Consider the following 27849-nt stretch of genomic DNA (forward strand, 5'->3'; position numbering starts at 1 on the left):
AGTGCCCCCTAGGGTGCCCGATTGCTGTCCTGGCATGTCAGGGGCACCAGTCTACTAAAAATGCTGGCTCCTCCTACATCCCAATGGCTTGACTTTGGATATTTTAGCCTTGGACGTTTTTTTTTTTTTTAAATGTCCGAAAATCAAAGCCGTCCAAATCACAAAACGTCCAAATCATAGGACATCCATGGTATTTTCAAACACAAAAGATGGACGTCCATCCTTTTAGAAAAAATGACCTTCTACCCGCTTCGGAATTTGGAAGTCTTTGTAAAACGTCCAAATTCTGACTTAGACGTTTCTTTCGAAAATGCCCCTCAGAGTTCCTATAGTCCTGGTTCAATTTTGCTCAATACGATTTATTTGGATTACCCCAGTATTTCTATAGACCTTATTTGACTTCCTTTCCAAGTTGTGATAATGTTGTAGATTTGATAAAGAGAGAGTGCCATTTGCACTAGCAGGGCCACCCAAATAGGAGCAGTAGAGAATTAGAGGGCAGCTGGGATAGAGGAGAGCCCCTAAAATACACAGGCAAGAACTATTTGTTAGAAGTCCGTGTTCTACTTTTTGGAATATACAGTGCCAGGGGAACATTCTGACCTGAACAGCTTCCTTGCCCCCCCTTGACTCCAGATGGCATGGTGGGCAACACACATGCTCACTTGTCAGGAAGGCTGAAAAAGTCTCTTGTAATAATACTCTCAGTACTGTTTGTTTGGCTGGCATAAGCAGCTGTACTATTTTGGCTCACCAGACAATATAACCAGTATTTTGGCCAACTGGACAATAAAAGGCACTGCCTCATTCCACAGGCTCTAGTGTTTCATCTCCATGGTGTGAACCCTCATCTGACAAGACACCCAAATGGAGGATTAGCCCAGTGGTTACAGTGGCAAATGAGAAAATGGAATGCTGCCCTCTTATTCACCACCTCACTTGTGACTTCATGCCAAAAGTAGCCTCTAAGTTTCTTCCCACATTCCTTCTCTGTGACTCACTCCTGTTGTACCTGTTTGAGCCTCCTAATTTCCTGTTCCAGTTCACTCTCCCGCGTTCTGCTGTTGTATTCCTGGAGCCCAGCGCTGCTGCTCCGGCCTCTTCGCTGCTCTGAATCCAGTTTAAAGAGCTGCAGCTGCTCCAGTTGTTTTCTGAGGTCCTCAATTAGCTGCAGAAGCCAGTACAGACATTTAAACATTTATAACTAGATTACAAAACTTGAAAAGGGCCTAGTCACTAAGATGCATTAGCTTTTGGTGGCTAATTCTAGAAAGTGGGTGCTAACGTTTAAACACCAGCTTCACGGCATAAATGCTTGGAATGCTAGCATATAAGCGCTATTAAGTAACTATGCACACATTCATTACAGCACATAAGTTTCTGGTGGTGCAGGTGCGCAGCCAGCCCTCCACTCCCCTACTCCACACTCTTCTCTAACAGACTTCTGTATCTATTTTTTATGTGGTAATACTAGTTTGTTTGTTTGTTTTTTTAATCTGTGATATTTGGATTATCTAGCCTCTGTGTACTTTCCTCAACTTAATACGTCCTCCGATTACTTTTGATCCTTTGTGTTACAATATCATATATGTTGAAATGTTCTTCCATTTCAGAAAATGAACTGCTATTGAAATGAAACATTATAACGCTTCATGTAGGAAAGGCTAGAAGAGGGTAGGAAGGGTGGGAGAGCCTCCTCTCACCTCCTGAGTTGACTCCTTCTCTTTACTGGATTGGTGTCTCTCATGGCTCAGCCGGTCGCTAAGTTTCCTCTTGTTCTCCTGCTCCTCACTAAGTTGAAGGGTTAGATCTTCAATCTCATCTAGTAATTTCCTCTTCTCCTGCAGTATAGAAGAACATTACACCTGATGCATGAACACTTTTCCACACTATCACCCCTTTCCTCATTTTCGATATGCATTGCTGGATATTTTCAGCAGTTACAGTACCGGGGCATCAGCCCTAACTCACTGGCATAATGTCATTATTTCATAGGGAATTCAATATTTTTTATTTACTAAACTGATCAATTTTACAGCTAAAACACCTTGCCACAGGCTTATTTTTCTAAATTTTAGAAGAATTTATAATGGACAGCAACAGTCTGCAGTGACATGGCACTAATTCTGTAGCAATATACTTTGTGGTGTTTTACTACGATTTCTGCACATCCAGGGCTCTCCCCTGCTGAGCTGTACCAAGTCCTGGGAGATACTGCAGGGATTTTAGGCTGAAACAACAGAACAGATTGCTTCCAACTCACAAGGAGCACGGAGGTCACCATTATTGTCTAGTAAACTGAGACAAGTTATTAGCTCTCATGGCAATGTAAGTCAAAGTGTACACCTAACGGGTACTTTGTCAAAGCAAGGGTAAAGTAGTGCTTGTGTGCATCCTATAAACATGTAACCTTACCCAGCTTGATGAAGGCATTCCTAAGGGTGAAGAGCAGGAACGGTTTGCATTCATGTGCATACTTCTGAAAAATTCAGCCACATGTGCATGAACTAACTCAGGATATCTGTGTATGGTAACAAGCAGCTATAAATGGAAGTGTATGAATTTCCTAGAATAATTTCAAAGAGCAGAAGTTGGGAATATTTTAACTTTGTAAATTCACCAAAGCATGCACAGGGAAAAAATACGTACATACTTGTTATACATGCCCACTGTTATAAAATTACTCTCTGAATGTTTGCTCATTTGCCAAGTTAGACAATTCACTCCTGCTTTTTCACCTGTGCAGAGAATGGAACAAAAACATTCTTCTCCTGAGACTGAATGAATTTGTTAAGACTTCTGTAAATGTGACCCTTAGGTTATTGTGTCGCTTTGTTTTTGTAAATTTTGTTAGCTGCTTTAAGCTTCTGAGGGAAAATGACTTAGAAATCAACAACAGACTGATTATATCATGGCAGATTGTAGCTGGCCTGTTTGCCTCACCTCTTCCAGTCGCTCAATATTTGCTTTCAGGCAGGGGACACAGGATCGCAGTTCGCTGTTCTCATCTTCTAGCTGATGGAACCTAAACAGAGAAACCAAGTCTGCACTGAGCAATGCATGACAATACCACTCTGCCAGTAAAATGGAAACAGTACCATAACACAAGACACATGCAGAGAAAGTCTGTCACCACAGTACAATGCTTGCATACAGATGTCACTACCCTGCTAGTAGCACAGGACATCAGAATGCTATAACCCCAGTTCTTTCTCTCTCTCTCCATCTTCTTTTTCTGCACTTTCAGCATCTGCTGCAAACCCACACTTGCATCTCAGTCATTTTTTTGCCCCTAAAGGGCGAATTAGAGCTTGAAGAAACTTCTCCTGAAAGTTACTGCATTCTGTCTGAAAATGTCTTTATGGCTTTTAATTACTATATAAAGTTTACACACAGAGCCAAAATATCACTCAATATGTTGAAGAAAAATGCTTATCTTTCCTGTCATTATTGGAGTTCCTTTCTTTTCTTAACAAATTTTAGATTGTCTGCTCTGCCCTCGGCAGCTAGAGCAGTCTAGAACATTTTAAATGATAATAATAATAACAACAACAACAACAACAACTGTTAATAGTGGCCTGGCTCTCAGAAACCTATTATTCCTGTTAAGAGCAGCCAGATGACAAAGGAATCATAGCACCTATTTAATGAACTGTGAATAGTTTGAGGGATATCTTAAAATGATGAGCAAAACCCTCAGTCAGAACACTGGTCCTCAAGATTCACACAATATTCCCATGCTGTTATTATGGAAGGAACAGAGATTAATATTTACTTGGAATATGGTCATTCCTCATGGCCTGAATAAGGAAGTGGAATGGTTGTGGAATGGAGTGGGGCTTGACGTATTTGAATCACTGAAAGTTCAAAGGCTCTATACGCATGCAGCGGCGTTTTTTTGCAGATCCAGTTGTGGATTGGCAAGCATGAGTTGGAGCCTCTAACCGTCTCTTTGTGCATGAATGAGTTCAAGATGCAATTTGTGTGTGTTATTGTTTTTTTTAATAATTAATGGGTATGAGTTGGAGACATTTGGGCTTGCTGTACTGGTTGGTTTATTTTTAGGAATCTGACCCCTGATAACACTAATAGAAGCGAAACACAGACTGTGTTGGGTTCGGTAGCAATACATTGCATGGATTCCAGTTGTGATGACTGGTATTACTGAAAAATTGAAGTATTCAGCCCAGTACATGTATGTGACACCCAGTGGTTGTTCAGTTCCTGATCCTGGCAGGATTTCATTACATCTGATATGAACATTCAGTTGGATACAAAGAGTACTTTGGGAAGATAATTTCATGCTTTGGAGTGGAGGAGTAGCCTAGTGGTTAGACTTTGATCCTGGGGAACTGAGTTTGATTCTCACTGCAGCTCCTTGCGACTCTGGGCAAGTCACTTAACCCTCCATTGCCCCGGTACAAGATAAGTACCTGAATATATGTAAACCAATTGGAATGTAGTTGCAAAAACCTCAGAAAGGTGGTATATCAAGTCCCATTTCCCTTTCCCATGAAATAAGTACATTTTTGATTAGGATTGGGTGAGACATCAGGTGTATGGTATTAATCTTTGTAGCATGATTTTCAGTCAGGCAGATATGTTGTATTAGCTATGTCAAAAAGTTGAGGTTCTATAATAATTGGGTGGTAGAGAAGTCCATTTGAAATATCCAAATTGTTTTCTTAATCAACCTCCTCGATAACATAGGGATCAGTGGAAATGTTCATAGCTGGATTAAGGGCTTCTTATCTTCAAGTTCTTACCAAGTAGCTACCAATGCAGATTTATCACCTCCATGGAAGGCAGTTTGCGGAGTTCCTCAAGGCTCACCTCTATCACCCACTCTCTTCAATATAATGATGATCCCACTGGCCAAGACCTTAAGTAAGTTAGGACTAAATCCGTTTATATATGCTGATGATGTTACAATTTATATTCCCTTCAGACATGATTTGTCAGAGATCTCTAATGAAATCAATCATGGTCTAAACACAATGTACTTTTGGGCAACTTCTTTCCAACTAAAACTGAATGCTGAAAAAACACACTGCCTTATTTTATCATCTCAACACAACAAGTACAGACCTTCAACCTTAAACACCTCCACCTTTAACCTTCCCATCTTAGAGAGCCTAAAAATATTGGGAGTCATCCTTGATTGCAACCTTTCACTTAATAAACTCCACTACAAAGAAGATGTTGTTGCTGTGGAAATTAAAACATATCCGAGAGAGGTATTTCATCAACTAATACAGTCAATCGTTTTATGTCACTTGGGCTATTGTAACGGAGTATACACTGGATGTAAAGAGCAACTTATTAGAAAACTGCAGACCGCCCAAAACACAGCGGCCAGATAATTTTTTGGAAAATCCAAATTTGAAAGTGATAAACCACTCCAAGGGAAATTACATTGGCTCCCTGTCAAGGACCGAATCAACTTTAAAATCTGCTCCCTAGTACACAAAATTCTCTATGGTGAAGTTCCTGACTACATGATTAACCTAATCACCCTGCCACCCAGGAATGCATTAAGACTATCCCATTCATACCTTAACCTTCATTACCCTACCTGCCACAGGCTTAAGTATAAATCCACATATGCTTCATCCTTCTCCTTCATCAGCTCACAATTGTGGAATTCTTTGCCAAAAGCCATAAAAAACATTCACAACCATCTAAATTTCAGGAAATCTCTTAAGACTTTGTTATTTGGAAAAGCCTACCTCAAGGACTCAGCATGTGTCTCTCCACTGCTTGATTCACATCAATATAATGACAATTTTGTACACAACCGCCCTTCCCTTCTCTCCCCTGGTTTCCCTGATCCTTTCGTTCCTTCCCCATCCTCTCCTTTATTTCTAATATAGGTTTATTGTTGTATTAGCTTAATTTACAGCTTTGACCTCCGCTTTTGTGGTGTGATGTAAGCCACATTGAGCCTGACACAGTTGGGAAAATGTGGGGTATAAATGAGGTAATAAATAAAAATAAATATTTTCAATATCTGCATAGTTGTTTAGAGATAGATACAGGCAAAAACTTTTTACCCTATTTATGTGATAAATGCATATTTATGGAGGATATCTTGAAAACCAGACTGGCTTGATGTATCCTGAGAACTGGACTAAGCACTTCACTTCTATAAGAACATGCATTAAACATACTGGAGCACCTAAATTTAAGAACCCACACTGACACACAATCTATGGCAGGTGTGCATATACGTGTCTAAATGTGGCGTTTAACATGTGTAACTTGCAATGTTCTGTAAGCAGCCCACATAAATGTCGCCCCCACCTATGACATGCCTGTGCCCCTCCATTGTGAACACCCCCTTGCGCTAAGCCCTTTTAGTGTATAAATCCAGAATAGTGGTTATTTCCACTACTGCTATTTACATATGTGTACCCACATGAATGGCAGTATTGTATACATTTAAGCAAGCAAATGGCACTTAAATATAGGCAACCTGTTATAGAATGAGGGCGACAGACCACATGCACAAGTTTACTCACTGAAGCAGGTACAAATTTGTGTGCTTCTTGAGTCACTGTAGGTTAAAGTTTATAGCCAATTGTTTCAGCCAGTGTGGAATTTACTGAGTCAGCAGTGTGCTTTAAGCAGAACATTTTGTTTCAGTATGGTCATTGCAGGAGCCCATTTTAAAAAGGCACACGTAGGCCCCCCCTTTTATGAAATTAACCCTCTAAGCCCTTCCTTAGCAGAACAGTATTTGAAGAGATGAGCTACAAATCCTATTAAGTACATATTTTTCAAAAATGAGATCATGCTGGAAACACACTGCCTTGGTAGATAGCCAAAGAATGTTTGAAATTTGAAATATCAGTGAAAATAATTTGTATGATGGCTAAAATTCTTGAAATAAAAATCTGCATTTATCCAGAGAACATGCTTTTTGTATTTAACAGGTTTTGGAAGTTACATCTACATTTGTATCCTTTGAAAGAGGTGTCTGCACTAAACCCCTCTAGCAGCGGACTAAGGGCCAGATGCACTAACCCCACGTAAACAGCCCTTTCTTTACCGATCCCTTAGCGAATGAAGGAAATCGCATGCAAATGAGCTGCTCACTGTTAGCTCATTTGCACACGATTTTCTTCCTTCCAGTCAGCCAGCTGAGCATGCACTGAGCAGCCAATCTTTATGCTGGCTGCTCTGCATGCCAAAGACGTCCTTCACAAAAAAAAAGGATGTCCCTGACGAGCACTGGACATTTTCCTTCAGCTTTTGTGATGGGCGTCCTTCTCGGACGTGTTTTTCTTACGTGCCTGAAATGACCACAGACATGGAGGTTCTCTCAACATTCTCTCGTCCCCTCCAAGGTTATTTTCAGCTTGTGCCCCACCCCCCCAGGATTGGGACATGCGAGGACGTCCAAAACAGAACTATTTGGACGTCCCTCCCTAAAGGTCTCTCTCAGTCAATCACAACGCGTTTAGCTGTCACCGGTATCAGCTAAACGCACTATGATTGGCTGAGAGAGACCTGGAGGGAGGGACGTCCAAATAGTTTTGATTTGGACGTCCTCACAGGTCCCAATCTTGGGGGGGAGGGGGGGGATGCAAGCTGAAAACAATCTTGGAGGGGACGAGGAGAATGTTGAGAGAACCTCCATGGCTGTGGTCATTTCAGGCACGTAAGAAAAACACATCCAAGAAGAACGCTGGTCAAGGAAGATCTCACTCCAGATACACTAATTGGTAGAGTGGGTGGTGCAGGGGCTCTGGGGAGGCTTTAAATGCTTTTGCCTTTGATTTTGTAGGGAGCTCCCTACTGTGACTGCAGAAAAATGCCTGGTGGGGGGAAGGGGTCAGAGCTGTTCTGCTACACAGCAGTTTAGTGCTGAAACAAACAACTTTTTTTTTTTTTTGTGTGAAGGACGTCCAATTGTTAGGCACTTGGATGTCCTTCACTCGGGGGGGGGGGGGGGGGGGGGGGGGGGGGGGGGGGGGGGGGGGGGGGGGGGGGGGGGGGGGGGGGGGGGGGGGGGGGGGAAGGACGTCCCTTGACCCCTGACGAGCACTTGGGATGTTTTTGTGATGGGCATCCTCCTCTGCATGGTCCCCGCTCAGCAGCCCCAAGAGAGGTGCAGACCTCCCTTAGGTTTTCCTGGTGCATGCAGTCGGAAAATGGCTGTGCATCTGCTAATTAGCTCATTATAATAACCTGTAAACCATTTGCATTCCGTTTCATTAGCGTCTACCGTGACAGGAAAATGGCTCAGAGAACCCTTTTTACATTTCCCGATTTACTACTTGCACGTTAAACTGGTTAGAACCAGTTTAAAAACCATGTTGCTGGCTCGTTAAGTTTAGTGCATCTAGCCCTAAATCTTTTAGCAAAGAGCTTGCCTAAAGGTCAACAGGTTCCCATTGTATTTCTCCACAGTTGGCTCTTCTAAAATGAAAAGATAAGTATCTAATTGATAATTATTTGTTCTTGTTTCTATCCCTACCGTGTTTCATTTATATTGAAATGCTATTCAAGTTCAATAAAGTGTTCCAATTTTTTTTTTAACCCACTTTCATGGGTTTTGTGTTCTAGAGGGATTTTCCTTGGCTGTCAACACTAATGGACTGGGGAGACTGCATATCACTGTACCTGGCTTGTAGGTTTTCAATTTCTATGCTCTTCTCTCTCTCCATCCTGCTCAGGATCTCCTTCTGCTTTCGGATCTCGTCACAGAGGCTTTCCTCAGCTTTTAGCTCCTGCTCCTTCAGCTGTTCTTCCAGGGCATTGGCTCTTCAAAAAAAAAAAAAAAAAAAAAGCAAAATCCATTTGTACTTCAGTAGCAGTGTTCCAGAGTAATACCCATAGAACAACCCCACTGGGGCTTGCTCTTCATACTGGAGACCGATATTCAGCCATGACCATACATATAACTGGTTAAATTACAACAAACAAAAAAAACTGTCCAGTTAATATGGCCCCACTGAATATGGGCTTGCTTGCTCCTCATACCGGGGGCTGATATTCAGCCATAACATACAGGTAACTGACTTGGTTAAATTTATCCAGATGTTCAAAAAAAATTAAGGAACAGAAGAAAGAAGCAGACCATATGAAGAAAAACAGTTACTTTATTGGTGTTTCAAAGCTCCCAGGGTTTACAATCCAATGCCCAACATGGTCATGTTTTGCCAACCGTACAGGCTGCATCACTTAACATAAAAACACATCAATAAAGAACTCAATAAATATATACATGTCTATGACAAAAACATATACCTGGTGTCAAGAATACATCTAAATAAATAAATGTTTAATTAAGACAATAAATAATTAAAACACCAGATAAATGAATATATAAAACAAGAACTACTTCAAATACCACAAAATTTAAACAAGAAGAAGGTGGATTTGATGTAACCAGAAAAACAAATGAGGATGAGCTGGTGTGAAATAACAAACTTCACCAGGGTTGATTACCACTGAGAAAAAGTAAAATGTAATTGAATTTGGAATCACTTGAACAAAGATAAGTTGAAAAAGAAAACAAGTCCTGAGATGTTTGCCATTCTATAAGCACCAAAATAGCTGTAAAATTATATCTAAAAACATCTCAAAACCACTTAAAAGCTTTAAAAACATGCATGCCACCATATTTTTTAAAGCTTTTAAGTGTGTTTGAGATGTTTTTAGATATAATTTTACAGCGATTTTGGTGGTTATGGAATGGCAAACATCTCAAGACCTTTTTTCATACTTTGTTTCTATTTTTTAACCATTTTTTTATCCCAATGGTTTAAAAAAAATGTTGTTGTTTTTTTTTTTTTTTACATTGGCACAGATCTCCAGTGTCATTTTAAATGAGTCAGACTAATGCAGAGCTTTTTAAAATTCAGATCTCACAATTTTAAAGACTGGATTACAGCCTCTGAGTAGGTTTGGAACAGCTTATACATGTTTTTCAACTTATCTTTATTTTTTTCTGAGGCAGGTTACGCATATCAGTGCAACATTAAAGATAGGCTATCACAGCAAATTTCTTCTCATGGTATCAAATGGACCCAGGCAGAGGCACATGTAAGTTCACAGATTCATTTTTACTTCTTTCAGATTTACTCTGTGGGAAGACGTGGTTGTAGTAGCACCACCATTTTTTACTTTGTTTAAGTGATTCCAATTCATTTACATTTTGCTTTGTTTCTGAGTGGTAATCAGCACTGGTGAAGTCTGTTGTTTCATTTGTTAGACTGGTTACATCAAATCCAGCTTCTTATTGTTTAAGTTTTATGGTATTTGAAGTAGTTCTTGTTTTATACATTCATATATCTGGCGTTTTCATTATTTAGTGTCTAAATTAAACATTTACTTAATTTATTGCCAAGTCGGGCATTGGACTGTAAACCCTGGGAGCTTTGATAAACCAATGAAGGAACTGTTTTTTTTTCATACAGTCTCTGCTTCTTTCTTCTGTTCTGTATTGGACCTTTTAGGCCGGCTGCCTTCTTATTCAAAAAAATCCAGTTAAGCTGGCCCCATTGAATATATTGGCCTAAAGTTAATCAGATGTATTATTCGATTAACTTTCAGACAGCAATTTACAGTTATTATACTTAGTTATGTTTCAACTTTTTTATTAATGTACTATCGAAATAACAGACCATTATACAACACCAAAATGAGTATATATACAACGCAGTCATCTAAATATATCATCAACAACATGTTTGTAATAATTTCCCCCCCCCCCCCATGTTCCCCTTTCTCCCCTCCCACCCTTCCCCCCCCCTCCCCTCCAACAAGCTGATATATTATTGTGATATTATTGTCAAAAGAAGGAATTAACATCATTTACATAATAAAGTGTAATAGTATCAACCTCCGATGACTTATGTGTTTTCATTTGTTATCCTCCAGTTTCGGCTATATATTATAACCAATATCACATCTTGATCATAATATCCCCCTCCCCCCCTATTTACCTATAATTGAATCTTCTGTTATCACAATTGACACCCAAACAAAAAAAAACGAAAAAATATTACAGATTATTAAGAATTCGACTTCTCCCTCTGTGAGTCATCCCATCCAGATAACACCCCCAGATTTTTAGAAAGCGCTCTTTACGTTTGTATGTCCCTTTTGCCTCTCTCGCTTCCCAAGTGAGCAATTGGTGCACCTGGTTCCGCCAATGCCAGAAAGTCGGAGGGTGTGCAGAGGTCCAGTGCTGCATTATGCATTTCTTGGCAATGAGACATGTTTTACGGCATAGCATCATTTTATCTTTGTTTAGCCTGGGAAAGGCGTCATGTTTATCTAGTACTAGACATAGAGGGTTCAATGCAATATCACAATTGACAGTTGTAGATAGAAATACAGCTATGTGTCTCCAGTATTTTTTTATTGCAGGGCATGCCCATATCGCATGATATAGCGTATTATCTGCCCTCTGACATTTCAGGCAGGTAGCAGTATGGATGCCCCCTGATTTGTATAGTTGTGTCTGGGTAAAATAAGCCCTGTGCAATATGCGAAACGCACATTCCCTAAGGTTAGCCCCTCCTACTATTCTGGGTATATCCTGTATTTGTTTTACAATATTCCAACCTGTCAATGCTCTGCCTATATCTATTTCCCATTTCTGACGGAGTTGACTAAACTCTCTCTCAGGCATCAGTCCCCATAATTTCAGATGTATACTGGAGATTGATGGCACCTCCTCAGCTATTTCTTCGAAGAATTTTCTAATTTTCTCACCTAAGTGTTTCTTAATCTCATCTGTATTTAGTGTGCGCACATAGTGCATGAGTTGGCTATGCGCAAAATGATCCCTCCATTGTGCATTAGTTTGCATTTGTGTTACTGCTTTGATATGCCCATCACCCCCCAATACATCCTGCATAATTGCTATGCCGTTTCTTTCCCACGTGACAAAAGTTGGATTCTCTATCCCCGGTACAAACATCGGGTTGCCCCTAATAGTTAATAGCTCTGTATTAAAGGGGTCTCCCCCCAGAAGTTTCCCTATAAATCTCCACGCTTCCCTGGTAGGCTGGAGCAAAACACTATGTTTAAATCTATGGGGGAGTATCTTATTCTGGGTATGTAATAACGCTAGATAATTATATGGGGCGAAGTATACTATCTCATACTCAAGTGGTGTATGATCCGATGTATTCATTACCCAATCTCTAACCTGTCTTAGCAAGCAAGCTATATTGTAGTATTTAATGTTTGGAATCCCCATTCCCCCTTGTCTCCACCCTCCTAGCAGGAATTTCAATTGAAGTTTGGCCCTTTTCCCAGCCCAACAGAATTTTCTCAGAATTTTATAAAAGTATTTTATGTCAGTCTGCTTGAGTTTTAGAGGTAGAACCTGTAAAACATACAGCCACCGCGGCATTATCACCATCCTCGTTAAACATATCCTCCCTGTCAAGGATATCGTAAGGTTTTGCCAAGAATTTAACTGGTGCATGGTCTGCTCTTTGAGTTTGCTAACATTTAAATCATATAAATCTCTTGTATTTACCGGTAATAGAATCCCTAAATATTTAAAAGATTTAGTTGCCCGCTTTAAAGGGAAATCTATGGGCCACAGGCTATGGGCATCTGTATTTATAGCTAAGGCCTCTGATTTGTCAAGGTTTAACGTGAATCCCGAGTAGTCTCCAAACTCCCTAAAAATCTCTAATACATTACCCAGCGCTTCTTTTGGGTTCTTTAAAATAATTAGCAAATCATCTGCAAATGCAGCCATTTTGAACTGCTGATGTTGTATGTCCACTCCAGGCACTGCTGGGCATTCTTGAATATCCCTAATTAGAGGGTCTAAATATAGTGCAAATAGTAAGGGCGATAGCGGGCAGCCTTGTCTCGTTCCCCTGCCTATATGAATTACCTCAGATAAGTTCCCATTGACCATTACCTGCGCTAGAGGGTCTGCATATAAAGCTTTAATCGCCTGTACAAACTCTCCTTTTATACCATATCCCTCCATCACCTCATATAAGAAAGACCATTCCACTTTATCGAACGCCTTTTCAGCGTCAAAACTAATCATTAAAGCTTGTTCATTAGTGTGCTCTAAATATTCCAATGATGTCAAAATTCGTCTGAGATTCTTAGCCACCGACCTACCCTGCACAAAACCAACTTGAGCTTCATGGATTATTTTTGGTAGAACACGGCCTAGTCTATTTGCTAAAATTTTTGCGAATAGTTTGGCTTCATGGTTAATAAGCGATATAGGGCGATACGATGTTACTAGTTGCTCATCTCGACTAGGCTTTGGAAACACAATTATATGCGCTAGATTTAAATGTTCAGGTAATGTACCATTTGATATCCATTCTTTAAACACTTTAGTTAATGTAGGTACAATCGACTCCCCCATTAATTTATAAAATTCTGCTTTGTATCCATCGGGACCTGGCGCTTTACCCATCTTGCTATGTCCTATAGCCCATGTGATCTCATCCTCACTAATCTCCGCGTTCAGTAGATTGCGGTCATGTTCATTTATCTGTGAGATCGTAAGGTTTTGGAGATATTGCGTGCCTGATAGCCCTTCTTGTTCTGTAGAGCTATATAGGTGTTGATAATATGTTTTAAATTCCTGTCTAATTCCTTTATTGGAATGTATCAAATTTCCCTCTTGTGTTTTTATACTAGTGATATTTCTGGAAGCGTATCTAGGGGCAATAACTCTTGCCAGAAGTTTCCCTCCCTTGTTCCCAAATTTATACAATTGGAATCTATAATATGTTTGGGATTTCACTTCCCTATCATGTAGTAAGGAGTTATAAGCCGCCTGTATTTCTAATATCTCCTGTCGAAGCCGAGGGCAAGGATTTAAGCCATAGTGTTATTCACTTCTCTCAATTGTTTCTCCAATCTCAGAATTTCCCTATCTCTTGCACGCTTGTATTGGGTAGTAAAACTGATAGTTTCTCCCCGCAAGACCACCTTTGCGGCTTCCCAAAAACTAGTTGAAGTTGGTACTGTGTCTTCATTAAAATGTTTATACTCTGCCCATTTCGTTTGTAAATGTTCTCGAAATCTCACATTATTTACTAAATACGTTGGAAACGTCCACCCCCGAAATTTCTCTTCTTCCCCTCCCCCCATCCAATTCATATGTACCGTCGCATGATCCGAGATAACGCACGGTCCTATATCAGCGTCTCTAATTGTGGGAAATAATGTACTTGATGTTAATAGGTAGTCAATCCTGGAAGAGGTACCATGAGCTCTTGACATATGTGTATATTCTCTGATCCCAGGATGCAACGTCCTCCATATATCTATGAGATCTAGTGTGGTGCATAATTCAGGTAGTCCTCTAGTTTGTGTTCGGTGGATTGTTGCCGGAGGGTGCGAACGGTCCACTTGTAGGTCCCAGGTCATATTAAAATCTCCTCCCAGTATTATTGGTATTGATTCTAAACATGCTATTTTTGCCACTAGTTTTTTGTAGAATTTAAGATCTAGGACATTTGGGGCATATATACTGCCCAGTAAGAGTTTTTGTCTATTAATTGTGACAATAGCTAACACATATCGTCCCTCAGGATCCTGAATTATCTTATGAATGTGGTTTGTTATTCCTTTTCTAATTAGAATTGCTACTCCCCTTTTTCTCCCCACCGCTGCTGTTGACATACATTCCCCCCCCCCCACCCACCATTCAATTTAGCATGTTCTTCTGCAGTTAAATGTGTCTCTTGTAAAAAGGCTATGTCAGCCCTAAGCCTTTGGAGGTGTCTTAAGATTTTTGATCTTTTTATGGGCGAAGGGATGCCCCCAACATTCCATGTAATAACCTTAATTAGTGTATCTGCTTTGGCCCTCCATCTCCATATTTACATGATTTTGATGTCCGAGAGGAGCCAGCCCAGCCTCCAGCCCCCCCCCCCCCCCGTTCAAATAATCGGGCGAATAGTCTATCTTTCTTTTCAGGTATCACTTGTGTTGTCTGGTAATGTCTCCTGTACCCTCCCTCCCTCCTCCCCTCCCCTGTCTCTTCCCTTCCCCTGTGAATCCCCTCTCCCCCCCTTCTATCCCTATTGGAATTAGGTCACCTTCGACGCCTTTCCCTTTTTTCTCCCCTGTTCTCATTTGTATGCAGTATATTCGTCCTACTGTTTCCCTCTATATATTAGCTCGCTGATGAATCTTTTACATGTTTTTGACCCCTCTATCGATTACTAACACATTTTAAACTTTAACCATACAGTGCAACTTAACATAAATATCAATGCAGTGTTTTATAATTACTCAACATTCTTCTCTTCATCCTTGTATTATCTACTATTAGGTTAGTTCAGTAAGTCTATGATGATCATCCTCATAAACCTATGTGGTTCCCACCGGCCAGATCAGTGTTTCATCACCTATATCCCGTTCTTGCCATAAGACAACTTCATTTGTAATCCAGGGCTTCTATAGTTATAACATTATCCTCTGTGTCAATTATAGTCCCACGTACATGTTGTGGGTCCTTCCAACTAAGCCCCAACATCCTCTTTATATCTCTCTTTAAAGTTGCTTCTTATTATTTCCACAATAGTTATACTTATCTTGAATCCAAGATTCTGCGCTCAGTTTAATGGTAGCAACAGTACAGCTTGACAAATTTGTTCATCATACCTTTCTTCATCTCTGTATTAACTGCTGTCAGATTGAATCAAGATATTTGTTGTGGTTAAGTTAGTAAGTTTAGATGGGTTTCACTGGTCCTCTTCAAAATTGCTCAGTCTGTATTTCAGTTCAGTCTTACTGTATCATTTTTTGTAAGCTCAGCTTCCCTTATAATGTAGAGTCATCCATTGGGACCCAGTTCTTAGTTGAATTCTGTGTTTTATTCTTTCTGCTGATGTTTTCCACTGTTTACACCCATATCTGTTCTGCTATGTTGGTTAACACAGTCTCAACTTCAGGGTGATAGTACTATTAATTATTATTGTCTTTCTGTTGAGATTTCTTGAGCTTAGTGCCCCCAATTAGTGCATTGGTTATTTATCTCTTCCAGTTTCATATATTCTTCATGTGAGCTTAGTAGCGCTTCAGTTTTCTCCTTCCAGTTGATCTAGGAACTCTTTCGCCTCCTCTGCTGTGGTAAATATTTTATTTCCCGTTTGGTGGGTTACTCGCAGTTTCGCTGGATACATCAGTGCAAATCTAACTTTTCGCTGTATCAGCTCCGAGCACACTGGGGAAAATTTCTTTCGTTGCGCCGCTACCGCGGCAGAGTAATCTTGAAAACATAATACTTTCCTATTGCCACTGTGTAGATCTTTTCCGCCTCTCATCGCCTGCAAAATGGCTACCTTGTGGGCAAAATTAAGTATGCGACAAATAACTACCCTGGGCCGCCCTTCTGCTCCCTGCTTAAGGCCCAGCCGATGCGCTCTTTCAATTCGCAGCGGGCCCAACGCAGTCGGTAGTTGTAGTTCTTTGGTAAGCCATGTCTCAAGGTATTTGGCCAGGTCTCGTTCTCCTAGATCTTCAGCAAGCCCCACGAGGCGAAGATTGTTACGCCTCGATTTATTTTCGAGGTCTTCGATTTTATCGGTGTAAGTAGCTATTAGCTTTTGTAAGCGACTTACTTCTGTTTCCACCTTGTCCACACGATCTTCCGTATCACTTGCCCGTTGTTGATATTGTCCCATGTCCAATTGTATTTGCGTTACGCTGTTATGTAGTTGTTCCAGTTTGTTATCCAGCGCTCCCAGCTTTTTCTCCAGTATGGCTTCCAATGCCTGAGTAACTTCCCCAACAATCTCGGCTGCCCACGCGGATCCCACCGCTGATGTCCCCGGGCTCGCCGGAGCCGCCATCTTGTCGTCGGGCGGCCGGGTCTTTTCTCTGTCTTTTCTGGTAATCTTAGATGTCATTCTCCTCCAAAGTGGTATTAAACTTTTCTCCTTTTAAGCACTCTTCTTTTACCTTCGTTTGTGGGGTATTGTATCCAATTTTTAGGACGAATTTTTGATGAAGAATCTAAGGGAAGGCAGGAGCTGCGCACTTAGCGTCTTCTTCCGCTCATCGCGTCACGTGACCTCCTATTATACTTAGTTAGATATGTCACATCACAAGCACCAATATATAAAAATATAATTTTCAGTAGTGCTCTGAATAAGAGAAAGAAATGTGGAGTAGCAGCCTAATGGTTAGTGCGGTGGCCTGAGATCCTGGGGAACTGGGTTCCAGTTCCACTGCAGTTCCTTGTGTCTGTGGGTAAGTCACTTAACCCTCTATTGGCCCAGGTACAGAAACCTAGATTGTGAACCCACTAGGGATAGAGAAAATACCAGAATTTAACATATTAGATTGTAAGCTCTTTGAGCAGGGACTGTCTCTCTTTGTTAAATTGTACAGCGCTGCGTAACCCTAGTAGCGCTCTAGAAATGTTAAGTAGTAGTAGTAGTAGTATAAACAGCTTTAGTTGTACCACAGAAAGGCAGTATATCAAATCTATTAGCCTTTAATAAGCCAGAAAATGGGGAATTATTTCCAAGGAAATGCCCCTTTTCAGAAACTGGTGTGCAGATAATTCTAGGTTTCTGTCCTAATTAAAAATCACCCTATGTAATACGCTTGTGTGCCGGATGGTATCGGTTTGCTGTTCCTGGGTTGGGAATGCATGTGTACGCTATCCCTTTAATGCTCCCCATCCTAACAGATTCCCATCATTAAACATGCTGAATGTAGAAATGAATACCATGGAGGCACAACTCGTTCAGGGGCCAGCATGATTCTACTAGGGTTCTGTAGGAACAGACAGACACATGCCATTGTGGAACAACACCGGAGGGTGCTGGTGGAGAACCCACCCCTGCTGGCAGAAAATAGACCAGGTGTAGGCTAGGTTCTAGTAGGTTGAGAGGAAATGGAAACATAGGGATGGAAGGAAAGAAAAAAAGAACAGAGAGGAGAGAGAACATAAAGAAAGGGAAAGAGGGTCTCTCCATCTGCACTCACGCAGGAAAAGGGGACTCGGAAAGACTGGTTGGGGGGAACAAAGAGAGGGGACTGAGAGAGTGCTTGGTTCATGCTTGTTTTTGGGCTGAGAAAGAAGAGAGGGGCAGAGGTGAGGGGGTCAGATTGGGAAGACATAACTTAGCAGGAGCCATGGAAATGAATTTCAGTAGGCGTCAGCTAGTCTAACATAAAAAGGCAAATTTACATTTCGTCTGCTGGCAATTCATGTCCTCCTGTGGATAATTCTCTGCTTTAGGCCTCCAGCTTCCAGCTGTCAGATAATGCCCTCCCCAGCAGGACAAATGCCTAAATATTTTTTGTACTGATCTATGATCAGACATGTTTTCTTTTTCTTTATGGAGTTTTACCACAGATCTTTTGAAACGTTAAGTCCCGACAGTCAGAATTTGATAGATTTCACTTTATAAAGCAACACAAGCTTCCTACTATGGAAGAACTGCACAGCCTTCTACCAGTTCATCATATCTCATATCTAACTAAAATTAATGCACTTACAAGAATACTGATACGATGGAGCTTCAATCCATATCGAGAATAAGGTAAAATTATGTATAATCATACCTGATAATTTTCTTTCCATTAATCATAGCTGATCAATCCATAGACTGGTGGGTTGTGTCCATCTACCAGCAGGTGGAGATAGAGAGCAAACTTTTGCCTCCCTATATGTGGTCATGTGCTGCCGGAAACTCCTCAGTATGTCGATATCAAAGCTCCATCCGCAGGACTCAGCACTTAGAGAATTACACCCACGAAGGGACACTCTGCCCAGCTCACCACCGCCGAAACGGGGGAGGGGAATTAACCCAGCTCATCCCCACACAAGTGGGGGAGGGGAATCCGTCCAGCTCATCCCCGCGGAGCGGGGGAGGGACACCACACCCGCCGATGCGGGGGGATCTGGCTTATCCTGCAACCGCAACCGCGGGAGGAGCTGACTGACCCTAACACCGCCGAAGCGGGAGGGGTACAAAGCTGCCCTACAGCCGCACGAAGCGGGAGGGAGTGCCGGCAGAATTTATGTCTCAATCCAGCCCCGTAAAACGGGGGGGGAGAGGAATGCAGCAGCTCACTGTAACACAAACTCGTCTCAACTCTTGAAGAATCCAAGTGAAAAAACTTGAACACGAAGTCTTTCTGAAGTAACTGAAGACTAAACTTGAACCTGATATGCAACCAGAATAAAAACAGTACAGATATCTGGGAGGGGCTATGGATTGATCAGCTATGATTAATGGAAAGAAAATTATCAGGTATGATTATACATAATTTTACCTTCCATATCATCAAGCTGATCAATCCATAGACTGGTGGGATGTACCGAAGCAGTACTCACCCAGGGCGGGACATTGAAATCCCTGACCTCAACACTGAAGCTCCAAACCGGGCCTCCGCCCGTGCAGCCACCGTCAAACGGTAATGCTTGGAGAATGTATGAGCCGAAGCCCAAGTTGCCGCCTTGCATATCTCTTCCAAGGAGACGGATCCGGCCTCTGCCATCGAGGCCGCCTGAGCTCTCGTGGAGTGAGCCTTCAGCTGGATAGGCGGCACCTTCCTTGCGGCCACATAAGCCGCTGCAATGGCTTCCTTGACCCATCTTGCCACTGTAGGCTTAGCAGCCTGCAGACCCTTACGAGGACCTGCAAACAGGACAAACAGATGATCCGATTTCCGGAAATCATTGGTCACTTCCAAGTATCTGATGATGACTCGCCTCACATCCAGATATTTAAGAGCAGAGTACTCCTCTGGGTAGTCCTCCCTACGAAAGGAAGGGAGACAGAGCTGCTGATTCACATGGAAGCGAGAACCAATCTTGGGCAGAAAGGAAGGCACTGTGCGAATAGTCACTCCTGCCTCAGTGAACTGCAGAAAAGGCTCTCGACATGAGAGCGCCTGGAGCTCGGAAACTCTTCTGGCTGAAGTGATAGCCACCAAAAAGACTGCTTTCCACGTCAGGTCTTTCAGAGATGCCCTTAACAAGGGTTCAAAAGGCGGCTTCTGCAATGCTCTTAGCACCAGGTTGAGATTCCACGCAGGCACCACTGAGTGCAGAGGAGGGCGCAGGTGATTAACTCCCTTGAGAAAGCGCACCACATCTGGCTGCGAAGCCAGGGAAGCACCCTTCAGGCGGCCCCTGAAGCAAGCCAGAGCCGCTACCTGGACTTTAAGGGAACTGAGCGACAGGCCTTTCTCCAGACCTTCTTGCAGGAACGCCAACACTGAAGAAATTGGAGCAGTGAAGGGAGAAAGTGAGCCTGCTTCACACCACGCTGCAAAGATACGCCAAACCCTGGCGTAAGCAGTAGAAGTAGAGCGCTTCCTTGCTCTTAGCATAGTGGCGATGACCTTGTCTGAGAAGCCCTTCTTCCTCAGACGCTGCCGCTCAATAGCCAGGCCGTAAGACCAAAGGGGGAGGGATCCTCCATCACCACGGGACCCTGATGTAACAGGCCCTGCTCCACTGACAGCCGCAGAGGATCGTCGACTGAGAGCCTGATCAAGTCCGCATACCAGGGACGTCTGGGCCAATCCGGACCCACCAGGATTACCCTGCCGGGATGCTTTGCCACCCGGTCTAGCACCCTGCCCAACATGGGCCAGGGCGGGAACACATAGAGGAGCTCTTGTGTCGGCCACTGTTGGAGAAGAGTATCTACTCCCAGGGATCGAGGGTCCCGTCCTCTGCTGAAAAAGCGCGGCACTTGGCAATTGGCCGATGACGCCCTCAGATCTAGGCTCGGCGGGCCCCAGCGCTTCGTGATGTCCAAGAACGCCTGAGCAGATAGTTGCCACTCTCCGGGCTCCAAGGTATGGCGACTGAGAAAGTCCGCCTTGACATTCATGACTCCGGCAATGTGGGCCGCTGAAAGCTGCTCCAGGTTCGCTTCCGCCCACTGGCAAAGATTCATAGGCTCCTTGGCTAGAGGGGCGCTCTTGGTACCTCCCTGGCGGTTGACATAGGCCACAGCCGTGGCATTGTCTGACAGGACCCGTACAGGCTTCAACACCAGTACCGGGATGAACTCCAAAAGCGCCAACCGAATGGCTCTGAGTTCCAGGAGGTTGATAGACCACTTTGCCTCTGCAGGAGACCAGAGCCCCTGCGCTGTCCTTCCCAAGCAGTGGGCTCCCCAGCCCGACAAAGAGGCGTCCGTCGTGACGACAATCCACTCTGGGGTCACCAGAGGCATTCCTGCAGACAACTTGTCTGTCTGCATCCACCAGCTCAGCGCCTTGCGCACTGCTGGGTCCAAGGGAAGGCGCACAGCATAATCCTCCGACATCGGAGTCCAGCGCTGCAGCAAAGAGTGTTGAAGTGGTCTCATATGAGCCCTGGCCCAGGGCACTACTTCCATCGTGGCCGTCATAGAGCCCAACAGCTGCACATAGTCCCAAGCCCGAAGAGGAGAGGCTACTAGGAACTGGTCCACCTGAGCCTGAAGTTTGACAATCCGATTGTCTGGCAGGAACACTCTGCCCACTTGGGTGTCGAATCGAACTCCCAGGTACTCCAGGGACTGAGTCGGGCGCAGCTGGCTCTTCTCCCAGTTGATGATCCATCCCAGGGAGCTCAAAAGAGCAACTACCCGGTTCACAGCTTTGCCGCACTCTGCATAAGAGGGGGCTCGGATCAACCAGTCGTCCAGATAAGGATGGACTTGTACCCCTTCCTTTCGTAGGAAGGCCGCGATGACCACCATTACTTTGGAAAAGGTCCGCGGAGCAGTAGCCAACCCGAATGGGAGGGCTCTGAACTGGAAGTGTTGTCCCAGGACTGCAAAATGCAGAAAGCGTTGATGAGGAGGCCAGATGGGAATATGCAGGTACGCTTCCTTGATGTCCAAGGAGGCCAAGAACTCTCCTGCCTTCACTGCCGCTATAACAGAGCGGAGAGTCTCCATGCGAAAGTGCCGCACTTTCAAGGCCCGATTGACCCCTTTGAGGTCGAGGATAGGCCGGACAGAACCTCCTTTCTTTGGTACCACAAAGTAAATGGAGTAACGTCCCTTGCCAAGCTGACTTTCTGGCACCGGAACGACCGCGCCCAGGCGGATCAGATTGTCCAAGGTCTGCTGCACTGCCACAGCTTTGACCGGAGACTTGCAGGGAGAGAGTACAAACCCGTCTCTTAAGGGTCGGCAGAACTCTAGCTTGTAGCCGTCTCTGATGACTTCCAGCACCCACGCGTCTGAAGTTATTGTGGTCCACTCGCCCAGAAACGAGGACAGCCGTCCTCCAATCTGCACTGGGGCGTGGACCACGGCCCCGTCATTGGGTACGAGACCCTGGGGGAGGACCGGAGGGAGCACCTCCGGGACGGCGGTCTCTGCGAAAGGAATGCTGCTTGGGGGAGAAATTCCTCTTGAAGGAAGAGGGGGCAGAGGAACCCGACTTGCCCGGGCGGTACCGACGGGCTTCCTGCAACCGTCCTCTGGAGGTACCGGGACGAGTACTAGCCCGAGCCCTGACCTCTGGTAATTTCTTGTCCTTAGACGTGCCGAGATCGGTCACGATTTTGTCCAGCTCGACCCCAAAGAGCAGCTTGCCTTTAAAAGGCAATCTAGCCAGGCGGGATTTAGAGGCGTGGTCAGCAGACCAATGTTTCAGCCAAAGCCACCGCCGCGCAGAGACTGTCTGAGCCATGCCTTTAGCTGAGGCTCTCAAGACATCATACAGCAAGTCTGCCAAATAGGCTAAGCCCGATTCCAGGGCTGGCCAATCAGCCCTCAAGGAATGATCCGAGAGGGAAGCCCGCTGAACCATAGTCAGCCACATAGGAGCCGCAAACTGAGGCCTGCAAACTTAAAGCAGCTGCCTCAAAGGACGACCTTAAAGCCGCCTCCAATCTTCTGTCTTGGGCGTCCTTTATGGCCGTGCCACCTTCCACCGGCAACGCCGTTTTCTTAGTCACTGCAGTGATTAAAGAATCCACGGTAGGCCACAGATAGGCCTCACATTCACTCACAGCCAAAGGATAGAGGCGGGACATAGCCCTAGCCACTTTAAGGCTCGCTTCCAGAACATCCCATTGAGCAGAAATTAAGGTGTGCATGGCATCATGCACGTGGAAGGTTCTAGGCGGGCGCTTCGTCCCCAGCATAATGGCAGAGCCAACAGGGGCTGAGGGAGAGACGTCCTCCGGAGAGGAAATCTTCAAAGTGTCCATGGCCTGTAACAACAGGTTGGGCAAATCCTCTGGGCTAAAAAGCCGCGCTGCAGAGGGGTCATCCGCTCCATCCGAGCGGGGATCCGTCTCCTCCAAGGAATCCGCAAAGGACCGTTGGGAGACCTCAGACACGCTGCCCTCATCTACATCGGAGGAGACAAAGTCCTCCAAGGCCTGGGAATCAACCCGAGGGCGTTTACCTCTGGGAACCTCAACCTCTTTACCAGACGAGGGAGCAGGGGCAGCGTTTTGCGTGAGGAAGGCCTGATGCAGCAGCAAAACAAACTCGGGGGAGAAACCCCCCAGACTGTGCACTTCCGCAGCCTGGGCCACAGCCCTAGACGCACCCTCAACCGGCGCTCGCAAGAGCGGGGGGGAGACATGCTGCGCATCCAAAATGGCGTCCGGCGCGACACTCCGCGAAGGAGCCGCGCGGGAAGAACGGCGCTTAACTTTAGCCGCTTTTGTGCCGTCGCCCAAATTAAGGGCGTTCATGGCATTAATGTCTCCAACCTCAAGGGCGGCCCACGAAGAAGCCGTCCGAGCCGCGTGGCCGGCCAAGATGGCGGAGGCGAGGAGCGGGGGATGGGCGTTTATGGCGGGAAAAACCGCCACGCCGGAGGAAGGACCGGGACATTCATCGGTCACGAAACTGTCACCCAACAAGGGCGAATCAGGCTTTAATACCCCCGCATCCCTTCTAGAAGCGCTCAAGCGATCCGGGGAGCGACCCTTTGCGCCCTCGCCCTCCGACGCCATATGCCACGAGGAGAAGAATCGGGGAACCCCCTGCCCGCTATAAAAAGGTAAAAATTACCTGCTTGCCGCTCCGAGCTGTAACGACCTGGTGTCCCAGTGAGTAGCTGCAATGAACGTTTAAATAAACGTCGAAATAAACGCCTTTAAGGACGTTTAAAATTTTTTTTTTTTTTTTTTTTTTACGGAGCCAGCGGGAGGGGGGAGAAAAGGAGGGACCTGGCACCACCAGGTTTGCACTTGCTCAAAAGAGCCCTCAACCCCAGGCCTCAACAAAACCTAAGGATTAGGCTTGGAGGCCTAGCCAGAGCTGCTGCTGTGTGTGACCACCACCTGCTGAGATAGAGAACATACTGGGGAGTTTCCGGCAGCACATGACCACATATAGGGAGGCAAAAGTTTGCTCTCTATCTCCACCTGCTGGTAGATGGACACAACCCACCAGTCTATGGATTGATCAGCTTGATGATATGGAATATTAAATTTTAAAACGACCATGAAAGAAATACTCCTGCATTGGTTTTTAGCCCCTTACTGCTCGCTTTCCTTCCCTATCCTTCACAGCTGTTTTGATCCTTGTCTTTAGCTGCATTGGTAGGATGGCTGCCTGGCCTCCCGGTAAAAGTTGTACACACACTTTAAGCAAGAGTTAGCAACTCACCTGTGCACCAACTGCAGGTTCTCCTGTTTCAAGCGAATCTGCTGTTCTCCATTGACAGCCGTATCTTTCTCCAGCTCGGTTACTCTCTTCTCCAGGAAGATTACCTGCACCCGACACAAAATACAAGGATTCAGGCTGGGTAGGGGGCTTCCTAGGAAATCAGTGATCCAAGGCTAAAAGCATCACAAACACCGGGGGGGGGGGGGGGGGGGGGTAAGGAAAAGGGGGACAAGAGGGCTACTGAAAATGGGAGGCTTTGCTTCTATCAGCCCCAGGAAACTGAAGCAGGTTCACAGTGGACCTGTTGCAGTGAAGAGTTGAGAATAGATTACTACAGCTGTGGGGAACCCTGTTAGCAGACTATGATCAAGAACAGAGATGCAAAGGGACATGAAAGTTCAGAGATACTACAGCATGAAAAGGACCAGAAGCAAGCAGAAGTTTGAACGAAGAAAAATCACTTTTTAGTTTCACATTCATTTACAGATGTATGCACTGCTTTTAAGCAAAGTGTATGTTCAAATAAGAAAATAAACTCCTTGTTAATGATTCAGATAGTGAACAAATGGAGGAGGATGGGATTTCAGAACATCTTTTGTTACATGTAAGATTTCTAAACATAAATGTTGCAAAACATATATCCAACGTCACCTGCTTTTCTAATTTTGCTTTAAAAGTTGCTAACTAGTAATCTGAATCTGTATGGAATTTTTCAGTGCCTTTTAGTGTTTACAGAGCATATAAATTCTTTGCTATAAAAATGTGGGTTTTGCACCATTTCAGTTACATTTGAAGAAGGAATTTGGGCCATGACATAATCTGTCAGTTCAACTTCCAAAGTATCAACAACTTATAAACATCATAACTAGCTTATAATGAAAAATTCTCTTGGTACAAAACATCAGTATTTACTAATAAACAGTTTAGCTTTTTCTCATCCTATGGTGTCATCAGCCATTACTGAGGCAGAGACTTGGTGGCATCAAGCATTAACACCTGTGCCTTTTGTCTTTTCCCCAATCTCCTGTGTCTTTCTTCCCCTACCTCCAAAAGCTAACCTACTTGCCCTCCCCAAATTGCAGCAGGTGTAAATAACGTACTAAATAACTGCAGACTACCCAGTTGTAGTCTGCAGTGTCAAATCCCAATGCTACTCACCAGGAGCCATAAGAAAGCACACAAACAAGTGACTGGCAAGCAAAAGGACAGAACTTCACAGCACTCACACTATTATCCCTTTCAATCCTCAGATGGGGTACATACTGGTGCAGGATGGAAGACAGCACAGAATTCCAGTGCATGTTAAAAATGGTTTACGGTTTATTAGATGTAGTATACCACCTTTCCTAAGACAATAACAAACCAGTATGTAGATCAAATAAAATGCATCCTATGAACAATGCTCCACTGCCCTACACATACCTTATATGAGTTGGGTAACAAATTGAAACAGTCCTAGGGCTCAATCTCTTTCTGGCAATTTTTGTGTGGGCTAATAGATATGCTATAATATTTTTACAACGTCAGGAAAACTGCAAGCCAATCAGAAGCAAAAGTATCCAGGTAATTATTATGCTGATCAGGAATTGTAGTAGATCAACTCTGAACAGTTTTGCATAAATTAAGAAGAATAATTTGACAATAGAATACTCCTTCATGATCCATCTAGAAAGAAGCACCCCTAAAAGGGTGAAGCAAGTGGCCAGATTGGCCTGCTTTTTTTTAAAAATAAAATTAGAGCTGTGCAAATGGTGAAAAAGTCTGTTCAGTGCATGAAGGAGTTCCTTTATTCAAAAAAACATATTCCCTCCCCCCTAAAAAAAAAAAAAAAAAGATGACTATGGTATTTGTCAAAATATAATGTGCAAAGGTTTAGGCACTCCTGGTGAAATTATATACTTTTAATGAATCCCTCAGTAAAGAGAAACTGAGCCATCCTCTGTACATCATACGTTAAATATGGCATTCTTCTGCAAAATTTAATGCATTAGTAATTACTATTTATTTGCATTTTTTTAAAAACAGATTTACGATTTTAAAAAGCAGTGCAAAGGTTTTGTGACATGTTCAATCAGTGCTTTGTAACATCTCCTTTGGTATTAATAAGTTTCCAAACATTTCCCGTAGCGAACTTAGGGCTCTGTTTACTAAGGTGTGCTAGCATTTTTAGCGCGTGCACAAAATTAGCATGCGCTGTGCAGGCGCCCATAGGAATATTGTGGGTGCCTACACAGCGCGCGCTAATGGTTAATGTGCGCTAAAAGCACTAACGGGCCTCTAACGAGGCTTAGTAAACGGGGCCCATAGAGTCTTTCTATTCTTTGCTTTTGGAATTTTTCCTCTCTTCTAACTCATATATATTCTTAAGTCTTCTTGCATGTTTGAAACTGCACCATACATTTTCAATAATATTCAAGCCTGGGGAATGTGAAGGCCATTCCAAAACCTTCATCTTTCTTTCCTGATTCTTCTCAGCTTCAGTTTCTTCTCTGGCTGAGGGACATTAGCATCTAAAATATGTTATTTAGTGAATCCATTTTTCTTTCCACCTGAATATTTTCTGGGCCACTTGCTGCATACAACCGTAAAACATAATTAATCCAATCCCATGCATAAGAGTTGGAAAAAAAAGTTTTTTCTTCAAATACCTCATTCTTTTTTCTCCAAATATATCTTGTGTGGTTGTGGCCGAATAGTTTAATTTTCATTTCATAAAACCAAAGCAATTTGTTCCAAAAAGTTTCAGGTTTTATCAAGATTTTCTTTTGCATACTTTACATAATTACTTTTGTGATGAGCTTGTCAAAAAGGTTTCCTTTTCACACCTCCCCCATGCAGATCACTGTTGTGTAAGCAACATTATACTGTGGAAAGCTACTCTAGTGTCAGCCAAACTTTACAGCAGGTCATTTGCAGGTCTGAGTTCCGATTTGCAGATTTGTCCTGTTTGGGGTAGTTCTATCAGGAGATTTTTCTTGATCTTCCAGATCTTGTCTTGACATCAACAGTTCCATGTATTCTTAACAATGTTTCTGACATTTGAAACTGCTAGAGGGAAGCATTTACAGAATTTTTATAGCCTTCCCCCTTTGTGAAAGTGAATTATATTCATTTTCAAATGCTCAGCTACTTAGAAAGGACCATGTTTGTTGAATGTAGACAGAACGACAATCACATGCAGTGAGATTAGAAGGGTGAGGGTAGTTGTTCAACCAAAGAATTATCTTCTCTAACTGAAGGCATAATGAGTCACTAAGGGGTCCTTTTACTAAGGTGCAGTAAA

General features: G+C 43.6%; 1 protein-coding gene across 7 annotated transcripts in view; it reads right to left on the bottom strand.

Moving 5' to 3' along the window:
- The window catches only part of RAB11FIP3 (RAB11 family interacting protein 3), a 304304-nt gene that overhangs the window by 19269 nt on the left and 257186 nt on the right, over window positions 1–27849 (bottom strand). For all 7 annotated transcript variants that reach the window (XM_030211109.1, XM_030211107.1, XM_030211111.1 and 4 more), the window contains 5 exons: window positions 24567–24670; window positions 8629–8769; window positions 2944–3025; window positions 1704–1841; window positions 1013–1168 (listed from right to left, as the gene is read on the bottom strand). In XM_030211109.1, coding sequence (XP_030066969.1) covers window positions 1013–1168; window positions 1704–1841; window positions 2944–3025; window positions 8629–8769; window positions 24567–24670 — 621 coding nt within the window. The remainder of the gene's footprint in view (window positions 1–1012; window positions 1169–1703; window positions 1842–2943; window positions 3026–8628; window positions 8770–24566; window positions 24671–27849) is intronic.

The sequence above is a fragment of the Microcaecilia unicolor genome, chromosome 8 (assembly GCF_901765095.1).
Source record: "Microcaecilia unicolor chromosome 8, aMicUni1.1, whole genome shotgun sequence".
NCBI classification, from domain to species: domain Eukaryota; kingdom Metazoa; phylum Chordata; class Amphibia; order Gymnophiona; family Siphonopidae; genus Microcaecilia; species Microcaecilia unicolor.